We start from the raw sequence: 12,413 nt of genomic DNA on the forward strand, positions 1-12,413 counted from the left end.
ATAGGCTTAACTTCATCAAAACATTGTGTCTTTTAACTAGCTTATTAGCTTAGAAGAACAAATTTCATGTCTGGTACTTTAATAAAGATTATAAAGTGTGCGTTTTTTCATCGCTACAGTTCGCTCGCAAAACAGAGCGTAGCTGTTAGCTTTTGTTGAAGTTACTAAAGGGATGAACTTGGTATGATTTAAAGTAGGACTATTGCTGCGAAGGTAAGTCCGATTCATCCTGCTGAATCTTTCGGTCATGTTTATTTTATGGAACATTCGAAACGTTCTTAATTCGTTCTAAACTGTCATATTTTTTTTATTTTGGAACGTTCCGTTCGTTCGGTTAGATCGATCCGTTCTAAGCGGGCTTTTTTATACGCAACTTTGGAAGGTTCGATTCATTCTTAGTGAATCGGTTCATCCGAAACGGACCTATGAATCCCTTTAAATGTGAAGAAAAAAGTACAACTTCTTGAAAATGTACCATCATCATCATCATCGTCATCATCATTCTTCTAACTATTAATTATTTTACGTCAGATTCACGCTCCAGCACATAGGTGGCAGTAATGCATCGTTTAGTTCGTTCACGAACCGGCAGTGAATCCACAGAAGAACTCGGATCAGTCGCTACTTTCAGCGCTTCTGTTGAATCATTTGGAGTAAACGTTTGGAAGATTTATTGAAACGAAACTATAATTGAGCATTAACTTACTTATACATTATTACTTAAATAAAGACCATTCCGCCGCTTTTGGGCAGCACCTGTCATGAAAATGACCGAGAAAAACAACGCCGTGAAGCCAAACGTTACAGAAGACGATGTTCGACTGCTAATAAAAAGAAAGGACGACATCGAAGAGCAGATCCAGGCGTACTACGACATGCTCCAGACCGTACGTTCACCCCGCAGACATCAACGTCTGTGCGTTTAAATGTGTTTGGTCGTCGTTCTCGCGGAACGCGTCCGTTGCAGCACGTGAACGCAACGGTTTTTAAAGTTTCAAACGTTTATATCTTGAAGATGTGAAGAGCAGTTAAACGACGGTCGCGTGACGGCGTTCAGCGTGTGAACGAGAACGATGAGAGATAACGACCTAAATATCGATGGCTTTTATACTCTACGGTTTGATTTGTATTCAATTGTTCACCAAAACGGTTAAATACGACCAACTGAGATTCATATCAAAATTAATAAATTAGGGCAAAATATGACGCACCCAAACAAAGATGGATTTACTCTGTTTGCATGAAATAATACTTTCATCTTTTTGTTCAATTTAACTTTTTTTTTTTTTGGTTGCACTAAAAAATAGTTCTCTGTAACGTCACTTCCTGTTTCCTCCAGACAGATTGATAAAGGCAAAATGGTCCTATCATGGCCCTTCTTGCAAAATTGATTTAATACCATTTTATTGGTAAAAAAAATTGATAAAGAAAAAAATAAAACCTCATGCAGTCAAGCGTCCGATTAGAGGATCAATGCCTGGGATCTGGCCATAGATTTATAATATAGTTTATTATAGTGAGCTTATATGTTGCTGGCTGATGTGTTTTGATTGAAGAGGACCGAGTCCGTGTCTTGATAACGTGTGTGTGTGTGTGTGTGTGTGTGGACGGTGTGGGCATGGACGCTCCTCTGGTTGATCTGGAAGGCTTTCCTCGCGCTGATGTGGATTTGTACAAGGTCCGGACAGCAAGACACAACATCTCCTGTGAGTGCGCTTTTCATATTTGTGTGTGTGTGTGTGTGTGTGTGTATATATATATATATATATATATATATATATATATACACACACACACACACACACACACATACTAGCTGTCAAATGTTTGTAATGAGTAAGATTTCCATTTTATCCAAAATACAGTAAAATCTGTTGTGAAGTGTTTTTACAGTTTGAAATAACTGTTTCTGTGTGAATATGTAAAATATAATTTATTACTGTCATGCAAATATTTTATTATTTAGTAAAAAAAAATAGTATTATTACTCCAGTCTTCAGTGTCACATGATTCTCTAGAAATCATTCTAATATTCTCTCTCTGTCTCTCTCTCTCTCTCTCTCTCTCTCTCTGTCTCTCTCTCTCTCTCTCTCTCTCTCTCTCTCTCTCTCTCTGTCTCTCTCTCTCTCTCTCTCTGTCTCTCTCTCTCTCTCTGTCTCTCTCTCTCTCTCTCTCTCTCTCTGTCTCTCTCTCTCTCTCTCTCTCTCTCTCTCTCTCTCTCTCTCTCTCTCTCTCTCTCTCTCTCTCTCTCTCTCTCTCTCTCTCTCTCTCTCTCTCTCTCTCTCTCTCTCTCTCTCTCTCTCTCTCTCTCTCTGTTTCTCTCTCACACACACACACACACTAATCATTTGTCTTTTCTCATATAATTTAAGGTTTACAGAATGATCATAAGGCTATCATGGTGGAGATCGAGGAGGCCCTTCATAAGCTGCATGCAACAGCGAGAGTCAAGCAGGAGAAAGATGAGAGCAGGATGGAAGGCCCTGACTCGACCGTGTCTCTTCCAGCAGCGTTCGCGCTCGTCGATGCTGTAACACAGGGCTCCCCCGCTTTTCAGGCTGTGAGTTTGCGCCCCTCTTCTAACTTAAAAAATAAAAAAAGTGCTTGTGAACGAATATGCCGTATTTTTAAACCGAGTCCATTACGTGAGAATTGTTTTCTGCTAAGATGCACGGTTGATTTGAGCAGTATTCAAGTCTCTTTTGGGCCTCTACAGAAACTGAGGATGCAGCTGGAGAGTTTAAACCGTATGTCTGTTCTCCTCTGTTTCTAGGGTTTGCGAGTTGGTGATGAGATTATAGAGTTTGGGTCCATAAACACACAAAACTTCAGGACCCTGCGTGACGTGGCCTCTGTCGTCCAGCACAGCGAAGGGGTTCGTCGCACCTCCACACTCTTTACTTTTAGTTAAAACGGTAGCGTCTTTTTATATGGCTTGCATTCCTGATCGTACACTACGAGATCCAGCTTGATCTTATCTTATTTCTGTTTGCTGTAGAAATCTCTACGTGTTGGAGTAATTCGAAGCGGACAAGAAGCGCATCTTAATCTGACTCCGAAGCAGTGGTCTGGTAGAGGATTGCTGGGGTGAGTAATGTGTTTCTTCATTGCATTTATTTAATTTAATAAGGAAAATGTAAAAGAAGTCTGTTAAATTTTTTTTAATTTGTCTGTCAATAGGTGCAACTTAGTACCCGTCCACAGATGACCAGTGAAAGGGCAAGGATCATCTTTATCCCAAACAACACTCTTTTGCACTAAATAAATCAGCAATGGGTTAACTTTAATGTTGCTTTTGCAATTCTTTTGTAAAACTGAGTTGAGTCGATAAGCGACCAAGGAGAGCTGACCGAGCATTTAGGGAAATATTTTCTTAAGGATGAGCTGATTTACTTACCGTCTTCTCCTGTTAAATTTCGTGCATCTATATAGAAAAGTTCTCAACGTTTTCCTGTTCAAACAGCCGAAAAAAGTGACTGGGCTCTGAAAGGCTGCGTAAGTTGCATGCGCTTTATTTGATTAGAAGAACACCAGGGTGACTAATTAGAGTTATTTTTTTTGACGGGTGAACTATTCTTTTAATGAGTAATAAACACAGTACTTTCAGTCTTACGTGAAAAACGGACTTGGAAACGTTTTACCGTGCCTTCATTTCCTCTATGCTTCTCAAATGTCTTATAGTTTGGAATATGAAATATTACATGCTTAAAACTACGTCAAAATAAAGTATGAAAAATAAATGTGTTTCAGTATCTCCTTGTGTGGGGAATACACACACAATATACATATACATATATATATATATATATATATATATATATATATATATATATATATATATATATATATATATATATATATATATATATATATACATTATATATATATATATAATTAATAAACAGTACACACTTATTTTGGATGTGATTGTTTGACTAATATATGTGTAAATGTTATGTTAAAATGTTGCTATTTTTAGAAATAAAGGACTGCATTGGGTTATGGTTTTCGTTCTGTCGTGTAAATATGATTGTGACGTTACGTTATTAAAATATGAACATGTTTTGAATAGCAATGTATTAATGCCAGGTATCAAAAATGCCTCCTGGACACTTTAAATGAGGAAAATTAATTTACGACTACTACGCCACATAGTTATTTTTTTTTTATTATATGTTTTTTTTTTAATACGAACGTCACAAAAACCAGGCGAACCCGTTTCCAGGGCCGTCGCGAAGGAAGTGCGCAGGGCTCGCGCAGCCAATTTCCCGGATGGAGTTCTGTCGCCATATTTGGTCGCCGGTGGGATGCGAGGATCTTAAGCCGCCGCCGCTGCACCGAGTACCCCGATATAACATATTTATTCACTTTGCTCCCGTCTGCGCGAACGAAACGCGTCTCTCGCCTCCGCTCGCCCGCCTTCCCCCGCTCCCCGGTAACCATGGCAGATCGAGAGCACTTGGTTTACCAGGCGAAACTGGCAGAACAAGCCGAGAGATACGACGGTGAGTCGATATTTTTGGGGGAATTGTGTTGTCACGCGTTTGAATCGCAGCCGAGGGGAAACGACGGACAAAGGGACGCCGCGCTGCTGGTAAAAACGTGTGCTGAACCCGAAAGATAACGCTCTCCGTTCGCACGTGTCTGTTCGGCGACACGGGAAGGAAAATCCAGGAGCAGGCCTAAACCGACTCGACCCGACCCGTGCGATGTTATTATCGAGCTAATGAAACGCTGATCCGTGATTGTCCTGGGTGGTTAGGATCTCACGATGTATCCACGTTACGAGAGTCGCACGCCACTTTTAATCGAGAGCATGACTGTCGAAGAATACGCAGCGTTTTTCTTTTCCCTACAAATTACCTGAATAAAACCAGACCGGTTTAGATGATGCAATAGTGACTGTTTATTTTGCACTTCCTGAATGATCAAATGCATTGGATGTTTTTACTGTGTCAGTGTTTGTCAGTCATTTTCATTGGTGCATTAAATATGACAGAAAGTGCAATTTCACACACACACACACACACATATATATATATATATATATATATATATATATATATATATATATATATATATATATATATATATATATATATATATTTATTTTGGAAATCTTTAAAATGGACTTTTGAGATGGTTTAGGTTTGTTGGAGTTGCTTTTAAAAGCTTCCAAGTCTAAAGGTTTATTACAGTAAATCTGTATAGTTAGGCTTTTTTCAGATAGACGCTAATAAACTTAGGATTTTTATTTTTTTTGTAGCGTTAAAACATACAGCAGGAAACATCCAAAGCCAAATTATTTTACTGCATAACATCTTGCAGTTATAGAAGTTAGCTTTATTTTCTCCAAGAATCTCAACATAGCACTTCACCTTAGACGGTGAAACGTTGTTTTAGTTTGAAAACATCAAAATAAATCACAATTTTTGTATGCAATTTTTTTTTTAGTAAAACACATTATTGCTTCTTGTAAATTGCAGTAAAAATGCAATGCTGCAAAAAAAAATATTGTGAAATATATATGTTGAAATATATAGGCTAGTTTCAAAGAAAAGATCTGTGACTATTTCTGTGTCAAGTAAACCGAGTTTAATTCATGCAGAAGAAAGATGCCTTGAGATAAATGTCTACTTTCCCAAACCTTAGTATTAAATAAGCATCTGCTTCAAACTACAGCTTTAACATCAACTTGTTTAAACCCTCAAACATTATTTATGTACTGAATTAGTTTGATTTTTCTCTCTGTGTTTCAGAAATGGTGGAGTCTATGAAGAGCGTTGCAGGAAAGGACACAGAGCTCACGGTAGAGGAGAGAAACCTGTTATCGGTGGCGTATAAGAACGTGATCGGAGCTCGACGAGCCTCCTGGAGGATCATCAGCAGCATTGAGCAGAAAGAGGAGAGCAAGGGAGGAGACGGCAAGCTCAAAATGATCCGCGAGTACAGACAGCTGGTGAGCTGGATATGAAAAGCGCATTTTTGTGCGTTCCTTTAATGGCGCTCCAAAACATGCGCACGCTGATTTGACTCGAGCGGAAAAACGAAATGGTTCATGCATAATACCGAGCTAACAACGGTTTAGTGTAAGTGTTAGAGTCCAAAACTTTAAAAATGTATGTTAAATGTTTTTATGACCAGTCCCACAACATTCCAGAGAACGCTAGAATATCCCACAGACCTCTAGAATGTTCCCTTCCTTGCAAAAGCAAGGTTTTTTTTGTTTTTTTAAGCTGAAAACCCTCTTAAAGCAATGTTTCGTAATTAAAGGAGTTCGAAATTTTTCTGACCAGAATATTGATGCTGCATGAAAATAAATAGCACAATTAACTCTGCTGAAATACAAAAGAACTATTCGTTTAAGTGAAAGTTTTTTGTTTTGTTTTTACACACACACACACACACACACACACACACACACACACATACACATACACACATATATATATATATATATATATATATATATATATATATATATATATATATATATATATGATTAATTAGCTGATGGTTTTAACGTAGGATAAATCATAATATTATAATAATATTTTAGACCTATTAGCTTTTACAAGGTGTCTTTTGGGTCACGTAAGATTTAAACGCACATACTTATTAAAGGGTGAACCGCGATCATGCCTTACATGCCAAACGAAATATACAGCGAAACATGTTTTATTGGGTTATATTGCATATTGTTACGTGCATTTTATATTCATGGTGTTAAAAGGCGTCGTTATTACTCTTTTGCAGGTTGAGAATGAGCTGAAATCTATTTGCAATGACATTCTGGATGTACTGGACAAACACCTCATTCCTTCAGCCAACACGGGAGAATCCAAAGTTTTCTACTACAAAATGTAGGTGTTTGACAAATTATGTTCATGCATGTTTCTTGGGAATCAAATCCATGACCGACGTGAGGGAATAGTCCCGTGATCTACGGAAATAAAGCCAGTGGTCATATTTAACACGGAACCAGAACAGACCTATAAAGTACGGAATTAATGCACTTCCTGTTTGCGTTACGAAACCCGGTTAAATATGCATTTAGGACTTGAGGTCTCTTAGTTGGGCTTTATTTCTGTAGAGCGTGGCACGATTCCCTCGTGTAGGTCGTGGATTTGATTTCCTCGAAACATGCATGATTATTAAATGTATACCTCGAAGCATACTAGTCACGCTCACTGAATTGTCGGAGACTAAAAGCGCTCATATTTTTTAACTTTTCCTTTCTTTTTGGAGCGTTACGAGCCGCTGTTGCATAGAAAAGATGCCTAAAGTTGCCATTCTGGTGCTTTTGACTCAACAATTAAGTTACATTTTCTTATTTAAAAGAAGTCTTAAGCCGTGAAGGGTGTAGTTTGATGTTTGCCGTTTCTTCGATTGCGCGACGCGTAAAACAGTACTGAGTCCCAGTGGATGCAACACATGCCTCGCTTCTAATGTGTTTTATTGCTTTGGGGTCGTAGCACACAGTTATAGAAAGAGGTTTAACGTTTCCACCGCTTGCTCGAAGTTTTCAGCCAATCACAGCGCACTTGGTGGCTAGCCAATCAGGGCACACCTAACCTTTTTTTTTTTTTTTTTTTTTTTTTTTTAGAACGATGAACTTTGTACAAATAGATCAGTTTCTGAAAGGTGGGGCTTAGAAAAACGATAATGTAAAGTATGTGGAAAATGTGTTTTTGGCAGCTTAATTTGCATAAACGCCAAATACGCAATTTTTTTTCTTTTTAGCAATCATATGACCCTTTTAAGCTTCTGCCAGAGGCTGACATATAAATGTATTTAATTGTTTTGACGCATTCAGTACATTTTGAAATCAAATCCCTGAACACTTTTACATTTGTTTTAAAAGCAGTGCTTAAAAAAAGATAGTTGACCTAAAAATGAAAGCTTGCTGTTAATTTACTCTCCCTCCGGACATTCAAGATCGAAGTGACTTTTTGTCAGTAGAAGAGTAAAGATTGTGGATTTTGAGTAAAAATGCAAGTAAATGGCTATCATGTCTCAAGAGTCAATAAAACCTGATGGTACATTGAGGTCTTATACATTGAAACAATCAGTCTGTGCAAGGAACTGAACATTGTGTGTAAAACTATCACCTGTAATCCAGAGCCACAGGCAAATGTGAAATTCTGCTGTTTTTCTGTGAACTGGTTCTATTCAAATAACCGATTCACCAGTTTCTACACGCAATCATGCAGTGATGTGATGATTAACGCACACAGTAATAATGTAAAACGTGGATGCATTGCATGTCTAAAGCATTTAAAGTGAACAAACTGGTCTTCATCATTCCACCATTAAACTTTTAATTTGGCCCCTTCGTTCAATTGGTTTGTTCACGTAAACAAATACAAATATCAGCCGCTCTTATTAGGAGTCTAATTGTTTCTTCAGTTCAGTGACTGTTGGAAGAACTGAAGCTGATATGGTCTCATTTAAAAAGAATTTGTGAACTGGACATTTTTGGGTGAACTGTCCCTTTAATTGCATAATACTACTTTTTTCCTTTTAACAATAAACAAAGCGTTGCAACGCCCCAATGATGTGCGTAGTATGCGTTTCAATGTAGTCTTTTTATTCATTATAGTGTTTCTGTGTATTTTTGAACGCATTTCTGACAGCACGAGCTCTGAATAGTCATTGTAGCTACTAAGGTGATATTCTCACACACTTATTTTGGTGTTTATTGTGTGTTTTGCAGGAAGGGTGACTACCACAGGTACCTAGCGGAGTTTGCCACGGGTAATGACAGGAAGGAAGCAGCGGAGAACAGTCTGGTGGCGTATAAAGCTGCCAGTGACATCGCCATGATTGAGCTCCCGCCCACGCATCCCATCAGGCTCGGCCTCGCACTCAACTTCTCCGTCTTCTACTACGAGATCCTTAATTCTCCTGACCGTGCTTGCAGGTTGGGCTTCTTTTCTCTTCGCTTAAACCGTGCATTGCTTGATGCCGTTTCATTCCAGTATTAGCAAGACAATATATTGTGTCGTAGCAACAACGTTTACAAACTGCAGTCCTCTCGTGCTGCACTCCAGTGTTTCAGTTATTACCTCAGGGTGGTCATTTAGGTTGTTTTGGGATGGTGAGGTTTCTCAACATCTTGCTACAGGGGTTCCTCAAGGCTCAGTACTTGGACCGCTTCTCTTCTCCGTCTACAATGTCGTCTTTAGGACCTGTAAACCTCAAGCATGGCTTTTCCTATCATTGCTACGTTGATGACACTCAAGTCTATTCTCCTACTGTAGCTGCTCACATTGCAGTCTATCTGACAGATATTTCTGGCTGAACGGAGGATCGTCGCCCTTCAAATCAACCTTGCTTCATCACAACCACTCTATACAGCTAGGTTCGTCAGCCATAACTCCTTCCAGGACAGCCCAGAAACCTCGGAGTTCTGACTTATGATCAGCTTCTCGGACCATATTGCTGCAGTGACCTGGTCCTGCAGATTTGCTTTATGCTACATTAGGAAGACTAGACCCTTCCTGTCAGAGCAGACCGCCCAACTCCTCGTTCGAGCTGTTGTTCTCTCCAGACTGGAGTATTGTGATGCTCTGGCTCTCTTGAGCTATCGAGCCAATCCGATCAGATAAATCTGTAGCCATTTTAAAAAACAAAACAAAATACTTAGACACTTATTTTTCGCCGTCCCCTGACCAATTAATACTAGCACTATTCTATTCTATCTTGACAAATTTTATTAAGAAAAAAAGATTGCTCTCTCGTTGATCTGATTGCATCTACTTTGGATAAAAGCATCTGCTAAATGACGATGTAAATATTAATAAGCACAAAAACCTGGATAAGCAGTTACAGTAGCTAACTATCGATACCATTACTTTAATATTTTTGAATACGTTTTTATTTGAATTTTTTATTTTTATTTTGAAAGTTTTTTTTGCATTTTCAGTTAGTTTAGGTTTTATGTCTGTATGGGTTTTTAATCATTTAATGATTAATCATTTTATCCCACTGCTAAAATATTTGCGCTTCAGGTTCCCAAAACTTTTACCTTGAAGGGCCCCACTTTCCAAGACTTTCTAAAACTGTCTATCAATATAATTTATTTTATTAAATTATATAATGCACACAAAAAAACAAATCACTTCACATTTGATAATAATTTAGAAAAATGATAGTTAAGAGTTAAAAAATATATATATATATATATATATATATATATATATATATATATATATTTAAAAAAATGTAGTTTGGTAGTCTGGATTAATTGTTAAATACAAATTCTTTTATGAATGTTTTATTAATTTTATTTCCTCGTCCTGCGGCCCTTGGCCCCTCTGACTCTCCACCCTTTCCTTCCACAGGTTGGCCAAGGCGGCGTTTGACGACGCGATAGCAGAGCTGGACACGCTGAGCGAGGACAGCTACAAGGACTCCACGCTCATCATGCAGCTCTTACGGGACAACCTGACGCTCTGGACCTCAGACATACAGGGCGACGGTGAGACATGCATGAGAACAAATGATTTTTGCCTCGTTTTTAAGTAAAACAGCTAAACTTGAATTTAACGGATAGGAGAAGGGACCAGAATCAAGCCACACGCCATGTAGTCCCATCTACTGTAGTTTGAGATACAAAATAAATGAAAGAACCTAAAATGAAAAGTTAATGTTTTTTGTTACTTCAAGGCGTCCATCTTAGTGTAATAATATATTTTAATATTAATTAATTACATGCACTTTATGGTTAGGATTATGTTTGGAAACTACCTTTTGAATAAGTACTTAATCCAAATGTACAGTTTTTTTAGGAAAAAAACAAATCTGTAGTTTCATTTTCTATAATGTAAAATTAATATTATAATCTGTGATTTTTAATAACGCTGCAATGGTGTACAGATTATTAAGTAAAACAGTTAACCATTTAAAAGTATTCTTGGACTAAAAATGATTTAAATGAAATAAGTATAACATTGTTTTACTCTGCTGCTACTTTTTAAAAGCTTTTAATTAATTGGTACCTAAATACCTTTTAGTTTCTGTTTGTAGAAGTAGCTCTTTTGACGTCAGTCGTATAATGATTCGTCTCCTGAGTTTAATCGGACGAGCCCTGCTCTACGTTTCCCATGCTAACATGCTAAGGGTTCTCTAACCGCTAATCTCTCCATTCTGCCGATGTAGACTTGTGATGCTAAAACCTACCGCGTTTCCTCTAGAGCTTCTCTGTAAGTCCTCCAGCTGCTCTTCCTCACGCTCTTCCTCACCTGTCTGTCTTCTTCATTCACGCTGCATGGCACCAGGTTGCGCTCGTGAAGCTGAAATAGACTTTTCCACAGCACAGATTGCGAGGAGTAAACTAAAATGCACTTTCTTGTCTGCTCGAATGCCGCGTGCGCACACAAGTCTGAGTATCTTCTCCTGGGTGTGTGTTGATTGTTATTTTGGCTTGAAGAAGACCGAAACACCTGTGAAAGTGTTTGGAGTTGCACCGGTCGTCGTCCACAGACACGTCACACGGCGCTGATACGCTTTTGTTTAATGACGAGAAGAATAGTTAATTATGTAGGGGTTAACATGCAATATTAATGTAGAGATTCATCTTTAACCACGGCACGTTCTCAGAATGTAGAATTAGTTTGATTAAAAAGGTAATGGGTCTAATTGGTCGTATATTTGGAGTGTTTACGAACGCATTCATTCACGCAGAATAATTAAATTAGTTTAATAGAGAGATTGTTCTATTTTAGTCGAAGTTATTAGACGCACTCATGTCAAAAAGAAATTTTTGCTCGTTTTATTTTTCCTTGTGCAATTTACAGCATGAGCCTATTATTACAATTATCATTTATAATTCCAGAATTTGTGTGCACTTATTGAAGAATATTAAAAATGATAATCTCAGTGACTGAATTACGAAGAATGAAACAAGAAGTGTGTGTTTTATGAAGTATATTTTCTCATGCCATGTGGTCAGCCTTAAAGATGAAAAATCGAAATCAAACGTAATTAAGGACCATGGAACAAAAGTTAGAAATAATGCAACTTTTACTTTTTTTTTTTTTTTTTATAAAAATATTAGTAATAATAATTTAACTTTTTATTTTTTTATATGTTCACTTCCTCTTAAACTTAAACGGGTCAGCCAGTATCTGTGTTTTTTAGCGTCTCACTCTGAGCCTGTGTGTGGTTTAACTTCAGCTTCATCAGTGGCTGCACACTTTAAGACAAACTCCAAAGACTCATCCTTTTTTCTTTTCTTTTTTTTCAGGTGAAGAACAAAATAAAACGGCGCTGCAAGATGCTGAGGATGAAAACCAGTGAGATGTGATAGCCAACATGCTAAACCCCCTTCTCTCTCTCTCTCTCTCTCTCTCTCTCTCTCTCTCTCTCTCTCTGTCTCTCTCTCTCTCTCTCTCTCTCTCTCTCTCTCT

General features: G+C 37.9%; 2 protein-coding genes across 2 annotated transcripts; both read left to right on the forward strand.

Annotated features, from left to right (window-relative positions):
- Window positions 1–575: 575 nt before the first annotated feature.
- On the forward strand, window positions 576–3,740 carry psmd9 (proteasome 26S subunit, non-ATPase 9). Its single transcript, XM_043243311.1, has 6 exons — window positions 576–887; window positions 1,607–1,706; window positions 2,373–2,560; window positions 2,774–2,875; window positions 2,999–3,087; window positions 3,181–3,740. The coding sequence occupies exons 1-6, from the start codon at window positions 762–764 to the stop codon at window positions 3,206–3,208; spliced, it is 633 nt and encodes a 210-aa protein (XP_043099246.1). The 5' UTR covers window positions 576–761; the 3' UTR covers window positions 3,209–3,740.
- Window positions 3,741–4,270: 530 nt separating this feature from the next.
- ywhae2 (tyrosine 3-monooxygenase/tryptophan 5-monooxygenase activation protein, epsilon polypeptide 2) lies at window positions 4,271–12,413 on the forward strand. Its single transcript, XM_043245926.1, has 6 exons — window positions 4,271–4,505; window positions 5,760–5,959; window positions 6,757–6,863; window positions 8,717–8,923; window positions 10,347–10,483; window positions 12,251–12,413. The coding sequence occupies exons 1-6, from the start codon at window positions 4,442–4,444 to the stop codon at window positions 12,301–12,303; spliced, it is 768 nt and encodes a 255-aa protein (XP_043101861.1). The 5' UTR covers window positions 4,271–4,441; the 3' UTR covers window positions 12,304–12,413.

This window comes from Puntigrus tetrazona, chromosome 7 (genome assembly GCF_018831695.1).
Source record: "Puntigrus tetrazona isolate hp1 chromosome 7, ASM1883169v1, whole genome shotgun sequence".
NCBI lineage: Eukaryota > Metazoa > Chordata > Actinopteri > Cypriniformes > Cyprinidae > Puntigrus > Puntigrus tetrazona.